Source organism: Acomys minous (assembly GCF_964271855.1).
Source record: "Acomys minous genome assembly, chromosome: 13".
NCBI lineage: Eukaryota > Metazoa > Chordata > Mammalia > Rodentia > Muridae > Acomys > Acomys minous.
In genome coordinates, this window is record NC_140495.1 from 40,333,368 (window position 1) to 40,356,871 (window position 23,504).

Sequence of the window (23,504 nt, forward strand, 5' to 3'; positions counted from 1 at the left end):
GTTGGTAGTGATGGAGCTGGTCACATGGTCCAGACCTGGCTGCGCAGAGGCTGGAAAAATAGAATCTCTATAATGAGTCATTTTATTTTTCATCATATTCTGAGAATTAACTTGGGAGGCAGGGCAGTTAATTGTCTGTACACAGGTGAAAACTCCTACCCGAGGCCAAACAGGGCTAACTCAGGAATGAGTTCAATAGAGTTATAGAAGGAAACAGGACAGAGCACAGTGAACAAACGCCAACTCTGATATAAAATTTCATTTAGTTTCCAAGATGACTCTGTCTCCCACTCTGCCTCTTCATTGCCATGATAAACATAATTACCAAATCAAACTGGGAAAGAACTGGCTTACTTCACGTTACAGGTTCCGGTCTATCATTGAAGGCTCCCAAGGCAGGAACTAAAGACAGGAGCTTGAAGCAGAAGCCGCTGAGGTATTTGCCTGCAGGATTGTTCCTCGGGTGCCTTATTCAGCCTGCCTTCTTGTATAACCCAGGACCACCTACCTGGAGTGGTAGAGTCCGCAGTGGGCTAGGCCCAGACAGGCCAATGGGCCAATCTGATGAAGGCAATTGTTCAATTGAGGTCCCCTTATCCCAGGTAACTGTAGTTTGTAGCCAGGTCACGTGACTAACCAACATACCTTGTGAAACAAGGTCAGGGTCAAAATTCTAGTGGGACAAAGACAGGGAGAGGAAAAAAAAAATAAGTGGGTCTGAGGCAAGCCTCGAAGCTGACAGCTTGAACCTTCATGCCCTCTGTATTTTATACAGCTGCAGTTCATGGACCCTTCGAGAGTCAGGGAATGAACTCCAAACATTCCTGGACAGTGACCTTCAGGGTAACTGTGGCTCACCAGAGACAAGTATGAACACAAGGGAAACACAATGCTCTAAGGATGTTTTTGAGATGACTAAATTGTACTTGGAACGGAACTGCTGAGAACCCACCTTTGCTCCTCTCTCTCTCTCTCTCTCTCTCTCTCTCACACACACACACACACACACACACACACTTAAGATAAGCATGCAGTCCCACCCGATTACTGTACTGCTTGATGATGGCCACTCGGCTAGTAAGAATGTTCTGGTTGTCACTTTTCTTCTGCCTGCTGTGAAGGCATAGCAGGTTTTGGGTTTTTTATTTCAAGGAGTCAGTTCAAATCGACTACTTTCATCTACACAGACATAGGTTGGTTGGATCCTGGACTCAATTTGGAATAGTCACTAAAAAATTGTAGTAATGTGGCACTCTTTGGCTGATAGCATTGGCCTGGGATTTTTTAAAAGCATCTGTTCTCACAAGGCATGAAGAAACCCGTGCCCGTCTATCTCAATGCAGCCAGACGGTGGAAATATGAACGTAATAACTCAAATAGATCGCTAGGTTGTCGCATTCTGGTCCTCACATCCAACAACAAAAACAGCCATGAAGAAATGAAATGTATGCCTCAGATATTGGAAAGCGGGCATAAAGAGAACCAACCAACAGTGGTTGGAAAAAAAACAGTTAGGAAAAAAACTTTTTTTTTTTTTTTTGCAGCTGGTCCCCTATCTACGATCCAATCTCACAGGGTTTAAACAACTGGAAATACTGAGCTTCAGAAACGGGAGTGTGATCGTAAACAGCAAAGTGCGGTTTGCAAAGGCGGTGCCCTACAACCTCACCCAGGCAGTGCGCGGCGTCCTGGAGGATCTCCGGTCCACTGCCGCTCAGCACCTCCATCTGGAAATCGAGAGCTTCTCTCTCAACACTGAACCAGGTACGTGAAGCCAACAAAGAAAGCCCAGGGGACTTGTGGCTCGTTCTGTTTTGTGTTCAAGCATGCTGTGCAACTGTCCAGGTGCAAAAAAAAAAAAAAAAAATTAAATTAGACTTAGCAAGACAACCTTTTAGAAGCTATGAACTTTGTGATTAAGAAAGGAGGGTCTTCGACCTGAAGGCTCAAGTTTTCCTACATTGAAAAGCAAAGAGTAAGCGCACTTCTAGCCCCACAGTTGGAGAGCCACAGCTACCTCTCAGGACTAAACTTTTGCTGTGCTGAGACTTTTTTAAAATGTAGCCCCAAGCTAAGGCTAGTTTAAATTCTGCTAGAATTCAAAAGCACTTTCTTAAAAAAAAAAACCAACAACAACAAAACACCCTGCAGCAGCCAAAGGCTCCCTCTTCTGGATCCTATGGTCTCAATAAACTATCAGAATCATCTTTTTCATAACAAAATTCAGAGTGAAACTGAGACCAAATCCTAAGGAGGCAAAAAATATCTGATCAAAATTCAAACTTGGAGAAATCACCAAAGAAAATAACATCCATTCTCAGTTCCACACCCCTAGCACAGCAAAACCCTAGCTCCAGCCACAAAGCAGAATCTGTACCACTGTCGTGGGCCAAGGCTGAATTGTGCGGTGTTTTTACTGTGTACTTCAAATCTGTGTTCTAACTGGGGGAAGGTTTTTAATGCCCTGGAGTGCAGGACAGGAGGGCTCATCCCACTGCCAAAAGGACCTTCCAGTGAGATTCAAAACAAAGCTTCCTAATTGGCTATGAATTAGTGAAGTGGATCTTTAATGCTCTCTCTGGCTCTCTGTGGACTAACTATGAAGACAGAGAGAAAAGGCCTTGGGCAAAAATGCAAGCCAAAAAATGCTCAGTAGGAAACATTTATCTTTGACAGAGCAAGCTTTGGAGCAATCCCACAAAAATTGCCTCAGTACCTTGGTAAACAGCATCATTAAAAAGACAGCACAGCCTTAGGTGCTGAGCTGGGGAGTGGTTACCTCCAAACTGGAGCAGCCTGAGGAAGACTTCCAGACCCACCCCCGTCAAGCAAGCAAAGACAGCCTATATGACAGGGCAAGACTGCCTGCCTCTGTCCACAGACGGTACCCAGACCTGAGGCAGTTCTTTGCAGTTAGATGACAAAATACAGGAAAGATACAGGAGAGCTAGGGACACAGGAGAGGTGAGAGCCCAGGTCTCTGCCTTCCTCCATCCCTCAGTCAGCTGGTAGTTCTCAGCAGCCCACTCAATTAAAAAAAATGTCCAAAGAAAAGCCAGTTGAAGGCTGGGGAGAGCCTGAGTATGTGCCTCTGAGGACAGGAGTGTTAACAGTAGGAGCCAATTGGTAAGCACCTTAGCAAAGCTATCGGGGCTAGTCATGCCATACCATGACTCTGCTAGGGCCATTACTGATGCTTGGAAGAAGTGCAGCATAGCCATGGCCTTGAGGGCCTAATCCTGAATGCGTATCCTATGTAAAAGGACCAGTGTCCAATTTCCACAGAGAAATGTTGATGCTTGAAAAAAAAATTCCTTCCGTGGGTGAGACAATGCCTACCCCTTCTCCTAAGGTCCCAACAAGTGGAGGTACACATCTACCAACATTCAGTCTGGAAAACCATTGGGTTAGTTGAGCTTACTTAAGGGGGCAATGGGTGAAGGATATGGGTGGGGCGATCCTATGGCCGTGTAGACGGAGCCTTCTCCCAAGTCTCACCCAACCTAACTGCTCTAGTCCCTACCTGAGGTCATATGCCATTAGGGCAGAATTGCATGCCACTGATTGGTAGGAATGTCTGGATACTGAGATGGCAGGCCTTCCTCCCATGGGACCCTTCTCATCCATCCTTCTATGAAGGACCATCAACAGTCAAGGAGGCCAGCTGTGTTATCTTTTTCAAACAAGGAACAGCCAAACTCGTGAAGATGGTGGCAGTTTGGTATAGAGGACAGTCAGGTACCACAATAGAAGCGGGGAGGATGCTAAGAGCATGAAGATCTTTAGTCTTTAGCATAGTGCTTGGCACATTATAGTTGCCTAATAAATGTTAACAATTAGTGTTACATCACTGTTATAATTAATGTAACTATTAATTTATGATCTGCACAAGGTACCACAAAGGGTGATTAAAAAGTCAGTGTGGCATGCATGATATTTGTGAAGTAATTAGAGCTGGACTAATTTTCCTTAATACCCTGTAAACAGTCGCACTCTGTAGCCTTTCTTCTGGGCAGCTGGTAGACGTGAGATGGTACTAACAGCAGCAGTTCCTGTTGGAGCCAAGTTTATGCTGATCTATCTAAGAGAAAGAAAAATACCTCCAGGCTTCCCAGTGTGCTGTGAGGTACATCCCCAACTTGAGAGATGCAGCAATAAATAGGGAGAAGACAGAGAGAAAGAGCTAGAGGTGATCGGTCTGCTTTCTTCAGTCTTAACTAGAAGAAGCTCAGAAACTCCCAGAGAAGCAGACACACTAACTGGGTCCATCAATAAACATGGGTTAAAAATTGCTGAATGAGTAAAATGAATGAGTGAGTGAGTGAGTGAGTGAATAACCACTCAAGGTATCCACAAGGAGATATTTTGTAGAAGTTGCTGGACTGTTACATTGAGATTTGGGGTAAAATAATTCTCCATACTCTATTCTTTACTAAATACCTGGAGATAGAAAACCCTATTTTTTAAATTAATTTATTTATTTATTCATTTTACATCCCAATCATAGCCTCTTCCTTCCTCTCCTCCCAGTCCCACGCTCCCTCTCTATTCCCCATATCCCCCCTTCCCTACCCCTCAGAAAAGGGGAGCCTCCCCCACCTACCTATCCCAGCATGTCAAGTCACATCAGGATTGAGCCCATCCTCTGCCACTGTGGCCTGGCAAGGGGACCCACCAGGGGAAAGTGATGGAAGACCATGCAAGAAAGTCCTTGTCAGAGACAACCAACCCCTTCTCCCCTTACTAGGGGACCCACATGAAGACCAAGCTGCCCATCAGGTAGATATGTGTAGGGGCCTAGGTCCACTCCATACACGGTCCTTGGTTAGTATTTCAGTCTCCGCAAGCCCTACGCCTAACCCCCACCCCTAGCCCAGGTTAGCTGACTCTCTTGGTCTTCTTGTGGAGCTCCTGTTCCTTCCCGGTCCTTCTGTCCTTCCTCCCACACTTCCACAAGGCTTTTTGCACTCCACCCAATGTTTAGATGTGAGTCTCAGCATCGTTTTTGATCTGTTGCTGGGTGGGGCCTCTCAGAGGACAGCTATGCTAGCTTCCTGTTTGCAGGCACAGGAGAGTATCATTAGTAATGGCAAGGGTTGGCTTTCTTGCTTGGTGTGGCCAGGCATTAGTTGGATATTCTCTCAATCCCTGCTCTCAGAAAACCTATTTTTAATACATAGAAAATTGATAAAATAATGACTAAGGGATAAAAATTAATTAATGTTAGAAGTCTGCCAGGAAAGGGCTATGGTGAGCCTGTTAAAACATTAACAAGAATCCAGACAAAGCCTCTGAAAACAGGAAGATCAGAAAATTAAAGGTGGCTTTATAAATGTGTTAAAAATGAGTGTGTGGTTTCTTCTTTGTAAATCAAATGTGCATACACTCCCCATCTACAGGAGACTGTAGTTACGTTGTGCTTTGCACAGGCAGATGCTATTCCTCCAAACTACACTTAAAAGTTTTCCTTCTCATCAACAATAATGCATATGGAAGAAGACAGGAGCAGTCATAGGGGACAGGCCTGAGCCAGCAGGCTTCCTTGCTCACAGCTGTGGCTCCCAGATGGTCCCAACACAGGCAAAGGGCAGATGCGTACAGGAAAGCAGAAAGCATGCCTTAGAGTGGCTCACCAGGCCTTGAGCATCATCTCTGATCTAGTAAGCATCCATCCACCCCAACATGACCTGGCCATGTGTGACAGTCCCTGCCCAAAGGAACTGTGGAACAAAAGAACATCTTTAAACTATGTTGGCATCAAAAATACGTCTTTTTAGTTCAAAGCACCTTTTAATGGCCATTTTTTTTGTAGCCAACTTTAAGCAAGTTCCTGTGGGCTTGGACTGGTGCCAAAGGAAGACTACTATGATTCACATTAAACATTTGCTCACTGAGACCCGGCCACCTGAGCAGGAGGGGGTGTGGGACCAGACAAAGGCCTCTGACCCTCTACATTGATGAACTGGCCAATGAGTGGGCTGATGGCTATGACTGAGCAGCTGGCAACAGCTGCAAAGGGCCAGGGCTGGAGAGGCCCACACTACAAATGACAGCAGCACAGAGATGTTGGCTGTTGAGAAAGAGCCAAGAGCAAGTGGCAATCAGATACACACTATAAGTGCCAGTTTTTAAACTGTATTATTTGGGGTTCCTTAATGCTTCTACCTTCCTTCCAACCCCTCCCCATCCTAGGTAGGAGAGAAGGAAGATTAAAAGGTGAAATAGGATGTAGGTCTCTTCAGACTTCGTTCTGGCTGGTTAGGGTTGTCAGATTCTTTGGGGGAAATACCAATCTCAGTCATCAGGACAGCCAGGAGCATCCTTCTTCTTTCTGTGACCGGATCCTTGAAGTGCGATCACACACACACACACATACACACACACACACACACACACACACACACACACACACACACACTTCTCTCAGAGAGTCCCTCGAAGCGCGCTCCTCCTCTCTCTGGGCTCTGATATTTATATCCTCTTAGAGTCCTCAAAATGAAGCTGACTGCAGCTGGCAAAGAAGACCACGCCCCCCGTGAGACAATTATCTGCAGTGGATAAACTGGAAGCGGCCCTGAGTCGCACACTTGTGATTACAACAAAAATCTGCTTACATAACACAACTGAATTTTTAAAGAAACCAAAACTTCCTCTATAACACAGTTTGAGGAAAAAACACCAGCACCACCCTCATTCGCATGTGGAACTCACCCTCCTGCCACAGTTTTCAGCCTCTTTCAACATAGAACAGAGAGGTAGCTCTCCAACAGACCCAAAACTCAACACTTTTACTTGAAAAAAGCATTTTTTTAAATTATAGGAATGCGTATGTTTTATAAAACTTATTGATCACATAAAAATCTAAAATATTGTTCTAAAAAAAAAAAAAGAAGTTCAGTACTGTTATAGTGAAGTACTATATCATCAGAACTCCTGTTTGTGGAAAAAAAACAAATATTTTTATTATTGTTTGTAGTGCTGGAGGTAGAAGCCTCATATATGCTAATCAATGTTATATCCCCACCCTCCTTCCACTTTGATGAAAGAAGAAATATAAATGTCTACATTTTAGACTTGATACCCTATGAGCATATACAGGGGGAGGAAATCCCCCTCAGGAACAGTCATAGGAGAGGGGAATGGGGGGGGGGGAATGGGAGGGAGGGAAGAATGGGAGGATACAAGGGATGGGATAACCACTGAGATGTAACAAGAATAAATTAATAAAACATTAAAAAAAGGAAAAAAGAAAAAAGAAAAAAAGGAAGTATACAGAGGAGTTTTCAATCATTTTTCTTCCAATCTCTTTTTCCCCTAGTTTTACAGAATGACTGGCTAAGCCAGGTCTTCTCCTTTAGTGGTGTATTTGAGTGTAGACACTCTCCTGGTGACTGACAGGCAAACAAATTACAATGTCCTCATCTTAAGCACAACTGCTGCTACCTAGCAGATGGTGTGGCCTCCAGGTCCCTGGACCCTCAAGGAAGACAACTGTGTGTGGGACTTAAATTCCCGTTCGCCTGGCTGAGCTGCTGCGTGGTCTGTTCAGGTATACCAGGCTTGGGATGACACATAAGAGTGTTGGTCCTGGTGAGTGTGAAGCGCGAGGGAAGCCTGCAGCCATTGACAGAAAAAAGACCCTAATAGTTCCGGGTCATTTTTGGCAAGTAAAGGAAACACCTCTGCTTCTAGTCTTGATCATTTAAACATTCAGAGGAGCTCAGTGAAGTTGGTACAGTCTGTCTGAGGAAATCTCTTTTAAAGAGAATCAAAGGGGGAAATTGGAAGAGCAAGGGCAGCCACTGGAAGCACCGTTATACTTAGCTTTGTCTGTGGGAAAGAATATCAAGAGCTCATCTTTGGGAAGTGGAAAAGCCATCCCATGCGTCTAACCTGCACTAGCAGGCCAGCTATAGCCTCTATAGCCACATGGAGTTGCTGACTTTCTCCCCTTTTCCCTTCCCTTACCATCTTAGTGAGAAAAGTCATACATAAGCCAGTACTGTACACAGCCAGGCTTTCCCACCCTACCAAGGTTTCTCCTGGCTTCCAAAACCACCTGTACCAAGAGCCTCTCCCTCAAAACATAAAAGCCATAATTGCCATAGAAACAGATAGGGAACAAGTGCTAAAGTTTCATTTAACTTCTAAGGGATCATTAGGCTGGCGATGCTTGGGGAAAGAGGACACAGAAACAGATTTTCTATAGCCAGAGAACAAAAGAGAACGTGAAAATAAGACTGTAACTATAAACCAGAAAGTGCAAGCGCTGTAGCTTTATGGTTTTCTATCTGTTAACTTCTAACTTCACAGAGTTGTAAAATGCCTAGGCCATAATCAGTAGTAAACAGTGAGCCAAACAAAGCGACTGTCTTCCACACATCAGCAAAGTTTTTCTATACAGGAGCCAAGTAGTAAATATTTTAAGCTTCTCAAGTCAAAAGGGAAAAAAAATTGAAAATATTATGTAAGTACTTATGTAACTATTTAGATCTAACCATTTAAAGATGTGTAAAGAAATAAACCTTCCTAGTTTGCAACTTGTACAAAGGCAGACAGCTAACGGGGTGGATATTGGCAGCCTATACCTCTGTTCTAACAGTCCTGAAGGTCATGCTTTCACTTTTCCTCTCTATCCCCAAATATTGGATACTTTTTTGAAAACCACCAGCAGTTACGCAACCTCTTACACCCTCTGGCCCTTTTCTTTCCTATTACAGAATAGTAAGTAAATGCTAATGTAACCATGACATGGGTTCCTGTCCATCCACACATTGAGAAACAGCTGTGGATAACATGCCAGGAGTCAGACACTATGAAGGAGCTCAAGACTCACAGGTGAATTAGCTTCATCTCTTCCCTCAAAGAGCTAAACACCTGGCAAGAGAAACAGAGACAAATACAAAAAGTGTTAGTAGAACCTGTTAGGAACCATGATCTGGATATTAACAGTAGAAATATAAAGGAGAGAGAGACAGAGGGAGAGAGAGAGAGAGACAGAGACAGAGAGACAGAGAGACATAGAGAGAGAGACACACAGACACAGAGAGACAGAGACACAGATAACATCGAATCTACCGTGGTTACGGGAAACAGAGTTGAATTTGTAGTCACCAGGTAAAAAAGGGCTGAGTCCTCATATGTGACCAAGCCACGCAGAGGAGGGAAGGGTTATGCAGGCATGCACGGTAGACTCAGGTACTCCTGCTCTTCCAATGTGGCAGCAGCTGTGGTACAGGAGAGGGAGAAAAGGAGACTCTGGCTAGAAGGAACAGGAAGTGAGAGAAGCCAGGTCACCTCACAGCCCTGTCAGATATACTTGAATATATGTTGGTATCCTACTTTTTTTTTTCTTGCCTAGACTCCCCCAATATATAAAGTCATTTAGAGTTAAACTGTAAAACATTTTGGAACATTCAAAATGTCTGTAGCATAAGTATTAAACTGTCCTTTCAGTACAATAAAAAAAAAGTTTATCACTCACAAAAAATGCTGCATTTTATAAAATATTTAATAAAAATACATAATTACAAACAGTCGTAACTAAATGATTTTCTAATTTAAGTATAAGAAGGACAAAATTAGTAAGATCCCTTGAGGTTAGGGAAGGAAAGTTTTTGTTTTTGTTTTTTAACATGGTTGGAATCCGGGTATGGTGGATGGTACATACCTTTAATCCCAGCACTCAGGAGGCAGAGGCAGGCAGACTGCTGTGACTTCAAGGCCAACCTGGTCTACACAGTGAGTCCAGGACAGCCAAGGCTACACAGAGAAACCCTGTCTCAAAATAAATTTTAAAATAAAAATAAATTTTTAAAAAAAAATGGAGTTGGAGTGTTGTCCAGTGCTTTCAAAATGGGAATTAGGGAAACTGAGCACTCCCTCTGAGGTAGTTGTCTGGAGGCCAGAAAAGAGGTTCAGCCTGGCAGTACGCAGGTGCCAGGAAGCAGGTTAGGCTGAACCAGGGCAATGAGTATCATGTGAGGAAAAGAAATCTAGAAACAGAGCTGTGAGAAACCCTAATGAGGCAAGGAGATTGTCAGCAAAGCAAGAGCAGGCGGTTCAGCCCCTGGCTAAAGTGCAGCACTACAAAAAGGAGAGAGGGAGGCAGGAAGAAAGCGAGGGGATGGTTTGATGCCAACAGCGGTGTCAGCAGGTAAGGGGACAGGTCAGCAATCCTTCAAAGACCTGCCAAAGGCCGACTAATGGCTTAGCTAGGCCAAAGGCCAAATTTCAGTGAGGTTGGAAGAACATGAGAGCATCCTCAGTCCATGCTGTTGTGCTGCGTCCCTCTAAAGTGACCATAGCACTGTCCCACAGTGAGTTTGAGCCAGTCTAAATTAAGTGAGGAAAACAACAATCTGAAGATTCTCTTTCTTTTGTTCTTATATTATAATTTATTCACAGTACATCCTGATTGTAATGCCCGGCCACCTTTCCTCCCCCTTCCGCCCTAGGCCCCTCCCCCTTCCTCCCTATTCCCCTACCCTAGACCTCTGACAGGTGGGGGTCGTCCTCCCCCACAGTCTGACCACAGCCTATCAGGTCTCATCCTGGTCCGTATCTCATTCCTCTGCGTTACCACAGGGCCTCTCTGTCAAGGGGCAGTGATCAAATCATGGGCACGAGAGATCGTGTCAGAGGCAGTCCCGCTCTCCCTCCCTTTCCCTCGAGGAGAATGAGCTGTCCATTGGCTAGATCTGGGTTTTTGTTGTTGTTGTTGTTGTTGTTGTTGTTGTTGTTGTTGTTGTTTGTTTTTCCCCGTTGGCTAGATCTGAACAAGAGGTCTAGGTTTACTGTATGCATAGTCCTCGGTTGGTGCATCAGTTTGTGGGGGCCCTGCTGGGTCCAGATCTGCCAGCCTCGATGGTCTCCTTGTGGAGGCCCTGACACACACCTCTCCTTCCATCCCCCAACTCTTCCAGTCTCACAGGCTTTTCAAGGGCACATTACTCCATATTCAAATCAGCATCAGAACTTTCATATCCTCTGAAAGAGAAGCACCCCCATTAGACCAACTGCACGGCTAACACTACACTATGACTGTGTTTGGCTTGCTGTTTCCTTTCTGAGAACTCCCAAATAAATGGATCTGTGATATGAAAGTATAAACCAGTGTTAGATGTTTCTGTGATTTATAAACTGAAAAGCAAAATAAATCACAGTTTGCTGGGTGTTCTGGCAGCATCTCCAGCAACGAGAGTCGTCTTTCATTTCCTCAGCTATGAAAATTCCTCAGAAGCGTGTAGGGCTTTTTACACAAGTGGGCTGTGCCTGTTCAAGAGCTCAAGAACGCAAAAGCACACGTAACTTCTTCCCTGGAATTCCTAAGAAGGCGTCTCACACAAAGGCAGACCTCGGGGCTGGCACATGGCAAATGTCGGAATTAATTACAGGCTGCCATCCAAGATGCTTTCAGCTAAAACAGGGATCAACAAACTCACCCTCACAGTAAAATGCATTTAGTAGTCACTACGGAGGAGGAGGTAGATGTCACTCATCACAGTTAAGACAATAAAACCAGTAATAATCACAAGTACTAATTTGGCACTATCATATAAATGTTAACAAATACACAAAATAGGCACCCCTTTAGTTATTGGAGAAACTGTGTGGGGGTGGGGGATTACGGATAATAAGAATCCGTCACAAAATGCTCAATTGCTGTAGTAGCTGGGGTCCAAAGTCAGGGCTCTATGAATCCTTTGGCTGTACCCTACTCTATAAAGACTCTGGTATAGCCTTCGACTGACCACACCGCAATCTACCCCTAAGTGAATTCTACTAAAGTCTGCATTTCTCCAAATGAAATGTCCTATAGTATTGTGCTATAATTTTACATTGGGAGAAAAAGTTTTTGCTCTCGGGAACCGAACTCCTAAACTTTGCAATATCACCTAGTATACTATAGGGAACTCTCTGTTTACCTCTTGTGCCCTTGACCCTGTTCCTGGGGTCACACTGCAGGCCCCTTGCCTCCTGAGATAATGTTCCACCTTTTTTCGGTTGGACCCTCCCCGCCCCCCCAATGCAGTCTGTTTTGCCAGATATAACTCAGCCACATCAGTTTAAATTTGTGCCATCCCTCCCTTCCACACACCAACCATCTGAGGGTGCTTCCTAAAAGACACCCCTCCCCCCTTCACCTGCCCAAGCCCCCACCCCCGTACCCCGCCAGCCCCTAAAGCAAGGAAGTCACAGAAGGTCAGTCAGGCCTGAGAACGGGCTTTCCCAGCCTCTCCTACTTCAAGGGTCTCCCACTGCAATCCAAAAAGGCTGCAGGGATCCATGCCCTCTGAAGGTACAGACTGCCCCACAGTGTCCCCAAGACACTGTGTGAGGAGGTGGGAGCGCTGCTGTGTGTCTGTCCTACCTTGAGAGGCTTATTCACGTTTCTAACCGCTGAACCCCCAAAGCTTTGACAAGGAGACAGAGGCCCGAGGACTCATTAGGATTTCCCGGACTCAACATCCTTTTGCCTTCATGAATATTAGCACTAATTAATTAGGACTGCTAGAATTACATGTAAAAATGCACGGATCTGGTACCTCGTATTGCCCTGGGTCTACTGACTTAATTATCCTGATTTTAAGAACAATCATTATCTTCGTGGACCCCCGAAAGAACTGAGGGCTGAAGTGGTGCAGATGGCAGGTGGAGGTGGCTCCCATCTCCTGGCCTCAATCTGCTTTCCCGGCCCGGGGCTAGGGAGGCCGAGATGTAGCGGACCCCAGAAAGGAAAAGATGGCCCAGGAGTGGTGTGCCACATTCCAGAGCCTGGCCTCTGCTGAAAGCCGAGATCAGTGACAACCCCGTCATCTTCCCAGGAGCCCGTGTGCAGCCGTGGCGCGCCTGCCGACCCTGCATCCTTCCACCCCTCCCCACCCTGAGGAGCTGGTTTTCAAGAGACAAAAATCAGTTTGGGCTCATCAGCTTCACCTTCAGTGCTACTTCTCTACTTCTTTTGCAATTGAGCGCCATCTAGTGAGCACTGAGTTTCACCGTTTTGGTGGGGGGGGAGGGAGGGAGCTGTTGGGAACGGCCCTGAACAGCCCAGGGGTAGCCTGATTTGTCTGTCTGTCTGTCTGTCTGTCTGTCTGTCTGTCTGTCTGTCTTCCTCTTTTTTCCTTTCTTCCTTCCTTTCCTCCCTCCTTTCCTCTTTCCCTCCTTCCTTCCTTCTTTCTTTGTATATGTTTTCTTCTTGTTAATTTTAATTTTTAAAATTAAAATATATATAATTACATCATTTTCTCTTACCTCTTCTCCCTTCATCTGTCCAACTCCCTCCACTTACCCGTTTATTCTCTCTCAAAGTAATGACCTTTTTTACTTTGTTACTGGGGGAGGGAGGGGGCATGTGCCTAAATATATAAATACAGCCTCTTAGGTCTGATTAGTGCTATTTTTATGTACACGATTTCAGGTCTCACCACTTAGTACTAGATAATCAATTAGGGGCTCATCCTTGAGAAAGACTTTTTCTCCCACTCTCAGCAATTCCTTAGTTCCTTGCACTCCACCACCACCACCCCCACTCCCCACCGTGAGCGGAACCCCGTGGGATTTCCTTCCTTCCACATTAGTACGTGTACTGGCGTTGTCTGTGTCAGGTCTTGTTTAGCAGCCATATTGTTGAGGTGAATTTTGCCTGTCATTTCTAGGAGCTACAGTCTCACAGCAGATTCCCTGGTCGGCACTGTCTCTTACAATCTTCCTACCCTCTCTTTTTTTTTTCCCCAAGTTATTTTTTTATTAATTTATTCATATTACATCTCAATTGTTAGCCCATCTCTTGTAACCTCCCATTCCTCCTTCCCTCCCACTTTCCCACTACTCCCCTCTCCTATGTCTGTGACTGAGGGGGACCTCCTCCCCCTGTATATGATCTAGGGTATCAAGTCTCTTCTTGGTAGCCTGCTGTCCTTCCTTTGAGTGCTACCAGGCCTCCCCATCAAGGGGATGTGGTCAAAAATGGGGCACCAGAGTTCACATGAAAGTCAGACCTCACTTTCCACTCAACAGTGGAGAATGTCCTGTCCATCGGCTAGATCTGGGTAGGGGTTTGAAGTTTACTGCCTGTATTGTCCTTGGCTGGTGCCTTAGTTTGAGTAGGACCCCTGGGCCCAGATCCGTGCATCATAATGTTCTTCTTGTATGTTTCCACGACCCTCTGGATCCTTCTATTTCCCCATTCTCCCATGTTTCTCTCACCTAGAGTCCCAATAGGATATCCTCCCCTCTGACCCACTTTCCTCGTAAGTGAAGACATTCATGGCACATGCCCCTTGGGCTAGTATGCAGATATAAGTGAGTATATACCATTTGACTCTTTTTCCTTCTGGGTGAACTCACTCATTATGATCATTTCTAGTTCAATCCATTTGTCCACAGATTTCAGGAATTCCTTGTTTTTAATAGCTGAGTTGTATTCCATAGTGTAAATGTACCACAGTTTCTTTATCCATTCTTCTACTTAGGGATACTTAGGCTGTTTCCAGGTTCTGGCTATTATGAATAAGGCTTCTATGAACATGGTTGAGCATATGTCCTTGTTGTGTGGTGGAGCATCTTATGGGTATAAAAAATTTTTTAAATGTCCCTGTTGTGTGGTAGAACATTTTCTGAAAACTTTTTTTTTAGGTTTTATTTATTATGTAGATAGTATTCTGACAAGAAGGCATAAGATCTCATTATAGATGGTTGTGAGCCACCATGTGGTTGCTAGGAATTGAACTCAGGACCTCTGGAAGAGCAGCCAGTGCTCTTAACCTCTAAGCCATTTCCCCAGCTCCCTGCTACCCTCTCTTTCTAAGATGTTCTCCTTACCTCGGGTGCAGGATCGGTGATGTAGATGTATCCGGTAGGGTTGGACACACTACAATCAGCTGTTCTCTGAATTTTGACCAGATGCAGACAGATTTCTGTAATGGTCTCCGTCTGTTACAAAGAGGAGGGTTTCTTTGAGAGCTAAGAAGTGTATCTCTATACACTTATCTGTGTATATAAAGATAGTTTGGACGTGTTTAGGAATTATGCTGACTTAGTAAAGTGATGGTAGTAGAAGCTCCCTTGGCCCCACTAGCCAGGTGCAGTTGGCTAGATTTCTCTCTCTAAGCAGGCTTTAAGTCCAGTTACATAGCTGTTGGTTACCCCCAGGATATGAATGCCACTTTGCACCCTTAAGGGTATCTTGCCGTGTTGGCTGTTGTGGTTCATAGATGCCCCAGCTGGGTAGAACAGTTGGCTGCATCTCTTCTTTGGAAGCTTCCACAGAACCTTGCAGTATTGTGAAAGCTAGTCCTTAGGGGGGGAGGTTTTCAGATCAGATCCACTCTGGGCCCTCCACATTTCATGTTCAAAATGCATGGTGTCTTCAGCAATAGAGATTACCTTCAACTTTTGGGAGGCAACCAAGAGCAACAGCAATAGCCCATATTGTTAGGGAGCCTCTTGAACGCCCCTGGCCAACAACCAACAAAAGGGGTTTCTCATGCTTGGTACTGGGGTTTTTATTAAATAGCCTATGGCTCTTGGGGGAAGCACTGTAAGCCTAAGAAGGGAAACTTCATTTAAACTGATTGTATGTGTCTGTGTCTGTGTATGTGTGTGGGTATGTATATGTGTATGTGTATATGGTATGTGTCTGTGTATGTATATGTGTGTGTATGTGTGTGTACATGTGTATGTGTATGTGTATGCATATGTGTATGTGTCTGTGTCTGTGTCTGTGTATGTGTGTGTATGTATATGTGTATGTGTGTATGTGTCTGTATCTCTGTGTGTGTGTACATGTGTATGTGTATGTGTCTGTTATGTGTCTGTGTATGTGTATGTATGTATATGTGTATGTGTATGTATGTATATGTGTATGTGTATGTGTCTGTGTATGTGTATGCATATGTGTATGTGTCTGTGTCTGTGTATGTGTGTGTATGTATATGTGTATGTGTGTATGTGTCTGTATCTCTGTGTGTGTGTACATGTGTATGTGTATGTGTCTGTTATGTGTCTGTGTATGTGTATGTATGTATATGTGTATGTGTATATGTGTCTGTGTATGTGTGTGTGTGTATATGTGTATGTGTGTATGCGTCTGTATCTGTGTCTGTGTGTGTGTACATGTGTATGTGTATATGTGTCTGTGTATAATGTGTATATGATGTGTAGGGCATCCTTAGTATTATTTTCCCTCCCCCTCCCTTTCTTTCTGTGTTGACCCTTCTCCCTAACCCCTACTAAACATTGCCCTCCTGTTGTGTCCATTTCTCCTACAGAATAATGGGGTACAAGTAAAGGCAGACTTTATCCCAGCTGACACCTCACCCTCCATGGGGTCTGGCCCAAAGGAGATGTGCTGCTTTCTATCCAGTGTGTGAGTGCCAGGACGACAGTGCAAGGTGGAGGTTTTATAAACCCCGGGGAAAGAAAGATAGTCAATACTCAGCCTACTAAAGAAGGCAGTGAGGGTGTCCTGGAAGTTGTGGGATGCAGTGGCAGACTTTTGGAGGCCTTGGTGATGAAAGATCCTCAGAGGCCAGGGGAGGCAGGAGAACCTTACTCTAAGATCTGAAGAATATTAATACATTTGAGGTCAGAAACAGACTTAAAAAAAACAGAGTGTTGGGCCAGCAGGGGCCTGAGATCTTCATGAAGATACGAATTTCCTACGCTTTTTACAAATGTTTAACGTGTGAACATTTGCTTACATTATATGTATGTGTATCATGAGGCGTGCCTGGTGCCCACGGAAGTCAGAAGAAGGCCCCATGAAGCTGAAGTGGTGGGATGCATGTGAGCCACGAGGTGCTGGGAGCTCTTAACAGCTGATCCATCTCTCCAGCCCCACGAACCTTAATGATTTAAGCTTGAACAGTAAGATGCTTCAAAGTGTTTCAGGCAGCAGAGGACACTCAGGTGCTTTGGTTGGGGGGTGCCTTCCTCAGCAAGCAGGCTGGGAAAGCTTTTCAGGACCTTTGAAATGCAATATTATAAGGAAACCCATGAAATGCATTATTATAAGGGCCTTGCTGGAAGGTCTTAGTTTGGCATTTCCAGACAGCCTCTGAGAACCATGGACTCCATTTCTTAGTGGGGTCCCCTCTCCACCTGATCTGGGGGACCTAGATCCCTCAAGGAGCATCGCATAGCCCTCAGGGAAGAATACAGGCCTGACTCTTTCCTGGTTTAAAAACAAAAAGAAACAAAAAGCCTGTTCATCAAGTAGGGATTCCTGGAGACACCCACCCTATGCTAATACCATGTCTTGGTGTCTTGGCTTTCAACCAATGACCTTTTAACTGGTCCTGGAGATTCTCTCCCACCCAGAGGATAATTAAGTACTGTCTTCCCTTCTTATAATAGGACTGTTCTGTTACACGTAGATTAAGTATCCTGGCACCTGTAGCCTCAGAGAATCAGACACATTCACCCTCAAAGCCCTCCCCACTGCCCAAGGTTTATAAATGCCTGATTAATGAATAAAGGCTGGCTTGATCTCTCACTCCATTCTACCACCAACCATCTGAGGCTCATTTATTCTGGGAAAGAACTGCCCGCTGTACACCCAGGGCTTGACAGCAATGGCAGAGCTGCTGAAGCCTGCTCCATTTTCAAGAGATCTGTGCTGACCTCCAGCAAAGCACCCGCCTGGCCTGCGCCTCACTGGATCTGCCTTCTGGCAAGGTCCAGATGCCCACCTGCTTATTCTGCTGTGCTTAGCATGGCAGCTTAACAAAGGGCTGAAACACTGTTGGTGTCATCACTGATTTTTGTAACCCCTACAAAAGTGGATAGAGTTTCCACTGCTATCTGATAGCAGCAATTGTATCATATTTTAAAGAGCTAACTCTAAAACCCAGTGGAAAACTAATTTCCTTGCCCCACCCCACCCCACCCCACCGCACCCCCGTGAGACTTGGATCACCTATCACACAGGCCTCCCCCTGAGAGCTCTCAACCACACCCGAGATAAAAACAGAACCTTTGATCTTGAGTTCTCTGCTCCCATCTAGACACAAAGAGCACCTGCACCAGCCCACTGGACACAGTAAGTAGCCCAGGCTACCACCGAATGATGAACAGAGAAACTGATACAGAAAATATGCTTATACCGAAAACCTCAGAAGATACTGATATTTCCAAGTCCTGCGCAGCAGTGCATCCATTTCAGGCTGTGTTCCTTGCTGTCATGTTAAACATATGAAAAGAGAATGGAGCTTTCCAGCTTCCTATAAGAAATGTTCTGCCTCATGACAGAGCATGGCAGCGTTGTGAGCTTCTTTTTAGGCGGGAGAGCCTTTATTCAACAAACTACTTACAGAAGCCAGAATCAGCTGGTAAAAGGAGGCACTAAAGTAAGGGGCTCCTATCCACTCTCACTTTTCTTGGCTCCATGTGGCCTTGAAGCACGTGTCATGGAAAGCCTGTATTTGAACCACTAGAACAATGTAGACAGCCAAACATTATAATCGAGATGGACATTGACCTTGGGTCATACTTGCTAACTGAAGTATGAAAGTAGTGTCAGAGCCAGGCAGAGTGCTTCACACCTGTAAGCCTGGCACTGAAGAGGCTCAGGCAGGGGCATTGCCAGTTCCATGAAACCCTGGAAATATCAGATATAGATAGATAGATAGATAGATAGATAGATAGATAGATAGATATTGATATAGATGTATAAATATTTGTATGAAATATATGAACACAAATATATAAAAATATTTTATATAAACATATAAATGTTATGTGTTTATATAAATAAATATAAAATATATATCTGCTATTCTCTCTCTTTCCTCCTTCCCTTTTTCCATATATATGTATATGTAAATATATATATATGGAAGGATGTTGCAAGTATTAATGAAGATGTGTATCCGAAGTGTTTGGTATGGTGCTGGCCAGGCAATGGCTCTTGACAATGTGAGCTTCCACTCCTGAGGTAGCTAGAGGTTCTAGGTCATGATCCCTGGGGACATTTCCAGAACATGTTCTTAAACAATGTCATGAGTGTTATCTGCCCATGGTGAGAATCCACGTGGTGTTTTAAACACTTGGTCAAATCCCCCAGGTGTCTTGATGCATCTGAACCTGCCCATTGGCTGTTAACTTGCATCTACTGACACTCTCACGTCACAGATGTCAGGTGTCCTGGGCTGCCTCTGCTGAGAGATTATCATGTATTCCACAGAAGAACTATCTACACTCGGAAGGATAGAATATTAAGTCATTCTGCCATCAAGGAATTATATGAAGGCCCAGAGGATAACCCAAACCATACTAAGCATCTGTTGGCTGTGGTGGATGCTCTTAACAAACTCCTTTCCACAGCCAACAGGAAAAGAATCTCAGTAGCAAGGCATGGTGGCCTCTTAGAGGCATTCTAGGCTACACAGTGAGTTCTAAAGCAGTCTGGTCTTCAGCGTAAGACCTTCTTCATAAAGAAAAGCATAATCTATTTTAAAGACATTTAAATCTAAGAAGCTAAAAGCAATTATGGGACAATCGGTCTATAAAGGAATTTGTGAGAACTTTACTCCCTCAACTCCACATACAATTTAATTATGACTTAAAAACAGTTCCCTATAAAAATGGCATCTCTTTTATCTTTGTAGTCTGATGTTGATCTTGGTTCTCCTTGTCCTCTTTTAAAGCCATGGAGGCAATCTTGAATGAGTTTTAGGTGTTGCTACCTATCCATATATTTTTTGTGTGTGCAAATGTCCACAGTTGAGTTAAGGAAGAGACAAATAGTCATGTGGCCTATCTATGAGTAAATGCATCATTCTAAAGAGAAATGTCTCTAGGATGCAACAAAGAAAGAGAACCACATAAAGAAAGCCTTGCTTCAGCAAGTTCCACGAGGCCAGTGAGATGGCTCAGTGGATAAGATGTTTGCTGCCAAGCCTACAGACATGTGATTCCCAGAACTCATATGGTGAAAGGAGAAGGTTCCCAAAGGTTATCCTCTGACCTCTACACATGTGCCATGGCACCTGCACACACACACACACACACACACACACACACACACACACACACACACACACGCCTTAGTTCTACTAACTTTCAATTGTCGTGAAGCTAATCTTTTCTACCATATCTGTGGCTTTTCCTCCCCAGAATCAACCTGATTGCCAGTCTTTGAGGGCTGCAGGCATCTTTGTGTGTGTGCATGAATAAGACCATCTTTTATAATTCACAGGAAAATTATTTTTTTTAAGATCTTATTTTTATTTTAATTATGTGTATATATGTGTCTACACATGGTTTGTGCAAAACCCTCAGAGGCCAGCAGAGGACACTCGATTCCCTAGAGCCAGGATTCCATGTAAAATGTGGTTCTGGGAATCAAACTCCAGTCTCTGCAAGTCCTCTGCAAGAGCAGCATTCACTCTTAACTGGAGCCTTCTCTCTAGCCCTGAGGGATAGTGCTTTGAAGATAATACATTGAAAGGGAGCTGTGGGAATTGCTTCTTAAATTAGTCCTATATTCTTAGCCTCCTCTGTTGGGAGACTAATTAACTGTGATTGACAGCACCTGCCATATTAGCAAACACCCCAACAGCTCTGCCTTGTGGCTGGGACCTGCCCTGGATCATATCACGCAGTCCACAGGGTGATAGAATGAAGAAATTGCTAGAGAACTTAAGCACAAACAGGCATGCTTTTAGCACCATTTAACTTCAGAGTCTCAGCTTCTTAATTTGCTAGGTGATCAAGCCAGTTGAGAAGGCCTCTAACATACCTTCCGTCTTCAAAAGTCTATCTGAGATGTAAGCGTTTTATATGAAAATAAGAAAAAGATGTATACTGTCTCAGTTAGGGCTTTTGTTGATGCACTGCAACACCATGATCAAAACGAGATGGGGAGGAAATGGTTTGTTTGGCTTCACACCCACATCGCTGTTCATCATGGAAGGAAGTCAGAACAGGAATTCAAACAGGACAGGAACCTAGAGGTAGCAAGTGATGCAGAGGCCACGCGGCGGTGCTACTTACTGGCTTGTTCCTCGAGGCTTTCTTTTTTTTTTTTTTTAGTAATTTATTTATTTTTATTTTATGTTCATTGGTGTTTTGCCTTTGAGTATGTCTGTGTGAGGGTGTCAGATCTTGGAGTTACAGACAGTTGTGAGCTGCCATGTGGGTGCTAGGAATTGAACTCAGGTACTTTGGAAGAGCAGTCAGTGCTCTTAACCGCTGAGCCATCTCTGCAGCCCCCCCCCCAGGCTGTCTAAGACTGCTTTAATACAGAAGCCAGGACCACCAGGCCAGGGATGGCTCCACCCTCTGGGACCGGGTCCTCCCACATTAATGACTAATTTTAAACCACCTTACAGCTGGATCTCACAGAGGCATTTTCTTAATTGAGGTTCCCTCCTCTCAGATGACTTTAGCTTGTGTCAAGTTGACACCCAATTATTCAATACACATAACAATTAGTCATTCTTAGTGCAGAAAGTTTTGAAAGGCCATGTTGGTATTTGCCAAATAAATGGATGTTGTCTTAATATCTAGGATGGTGTATACTGCAAACAAAACCTAAGCTTGGGGACTTAAAGTCTCCATCTTCTCTCTTGACTGGTCCTGAGTAAACAGCATGAGAATACCAACTAATTTATGAAATGGTTTAATTCATCCTTCATATCTGATTTAGGAACTCCACATTTGGCTACAGCCTTTGTCTCAATGCTGCCTATACATTATGCAACTTTCATAACCTGGAGCTGGAGAGATGGCTCAGTGGTTAAGAGCGCCGCCTGCTCTGCCAGAGGTCCCAAGTTCAATTCCCAGGAACCACACAGTGGCTCACAACCACGTACAGTGTGATCTTCTGGCATGCAGGTATACATGCAGATAGAGCATTCATATACATTAAATAAATAAATAAATCTTTTAAAGAATAATACATATCTTACACCTGGCAAGACAAAGGGAAATTATGGTAAAAATAGAAATACTTATTTTACAGACACCCTCTTCAGTTATTTTATTTTAAACATACCTTTTGTTTTATGATTATTTTTATTTATTTTTAATAATATAAAATAGTAATATTTAGCATGTTATTATTTTAAATATACCTTTGCTATTGTCCTCAGAGGGGAAGCATCTGTATTATTTTGGTCAGTTTTCCAAGTTAAATATCTATTGCCAAGAAAGAAGTGGAGCCTGCAGTGCCTGCTCCCCTTCTGTTTTCAAGCACACACAATTCACAGAAAGTTGCTGACATTTGTGATTTACTAACGCAGGTCCTAGATGTAAAATCATCTGCGTTGTCAGTGGGAATTTGACTTACTGCCTCAACAGTGACACAGTCCCTTAACATGCTAGCCTTGGGAACCATGAGATGGGAAAGCTAGCTCTCATGTGGCACCTGAAGGCCAGAGAGAAATTCAACCTCACGCAAAGACTTTAGTAATCTGCCTTGCAGGGTGACCCAAAATATGTTTTTTAAGGACATTTGCCCAAACAACCAGGTTGGTCACTTTCATCTCCTTGGCTCAGAGCCTCCCACCACAAGTGAGCGCCTGACAGGCATGGGGAGACTAGAGCATCCCAATTCTCCACCTGCACAGCCTCCTTGCTCTGCGAGCTACTCAGAGCAGCTAGCTACAGATGAGAGAGAGAGAGAGAGAGAGAGAGAGAGAGAGAGAGAGAGAGAGAGAGAGAGAGAGCCACAGTAGGCCCAGCCTATTAATGAGCCCATGAGATTTAGAAGTAAAAATAGAAAGGGGTGGTACTGAAGGGCAAAAGAGAACAGAGAGGGGGAAAGAAAGAAAAGCTGTTATATTTATTTTGTAAGTTATATTTTTCTAACTTCTATTTTGTAGCCTATTTTTTTTTAAGATAGGGGTCTCACTGCTTTACCCAGGTTGGTCTCCAAAACCAGAGTTTGAACAGACCTCACAAAGTGGCTAGAAGTAGTAGAAGATGTGTGCCACGTATCGTTAATTTATTTTTTTTCTTGACATACAATGATTGTTCATATTTATTGGATACAATGTAGTGTTTCAGCATATGTATATGTGCATTTTTGTTCTCATCGAGACAATATATCCATTATCTTAAACATTTATTGTCTGTGATGAGAAATTGTTAGTCATTGTCACAGGGCTGTGTAATGGAACACTTAGAATTTTCTCCTCTCCTCTGACTATAACTTCGCCCCTGTGAACCCATCTTTCCCCACCCTCCCTCCTACCTACTGTCCTACTGTTCCCAGAATACGGGGACCAATATTCTACTCTCAATGTTTTAAGCCCCATATGTGAGTAAGATCATGCAGTATTTGTTTTTCAGTGCCTCTATAATGTCCTCCGGGCATGTCTTACAAATGTAAGGATTTCTTAGCTTTTGCATGATTTTTTTTAATATTTTTATATTTTTACTTTTATCTTGGAGGTGTAGGGACTGTAAGACAGCAGAGCAGGTGTGCTCAGAGGCCACAAAAGGGTATCAGGCATCCTGGAGCTATATTTACAGGTGATTATGCCTCACCCACT

The 23,504-nt window shown here is 44.0% G+C and overlaps 1 protein-coding gene across 1 annotated transcript in view; it reads left to right on the top strand.

Moving 5' to 3' along the window:
- IMPG1 (interphotoreceptor matrix proteoglycan 1) overlaps positions 1 to 23,504 on the top strand; it is a gene marked incomplete at its 5' end in the record, with an annotated part of 140,878 nt that overhangs the window by 104,357 nt on the left and 13,017 nt on the right. Inside the window, 1 exon segment of the mRNA XM_084754326.1 lies at positions 1,545 to 1,764. Coding sequence (XP_084610452.1) covers positions 1,545 to 1,764 — 220 coding nt within the window.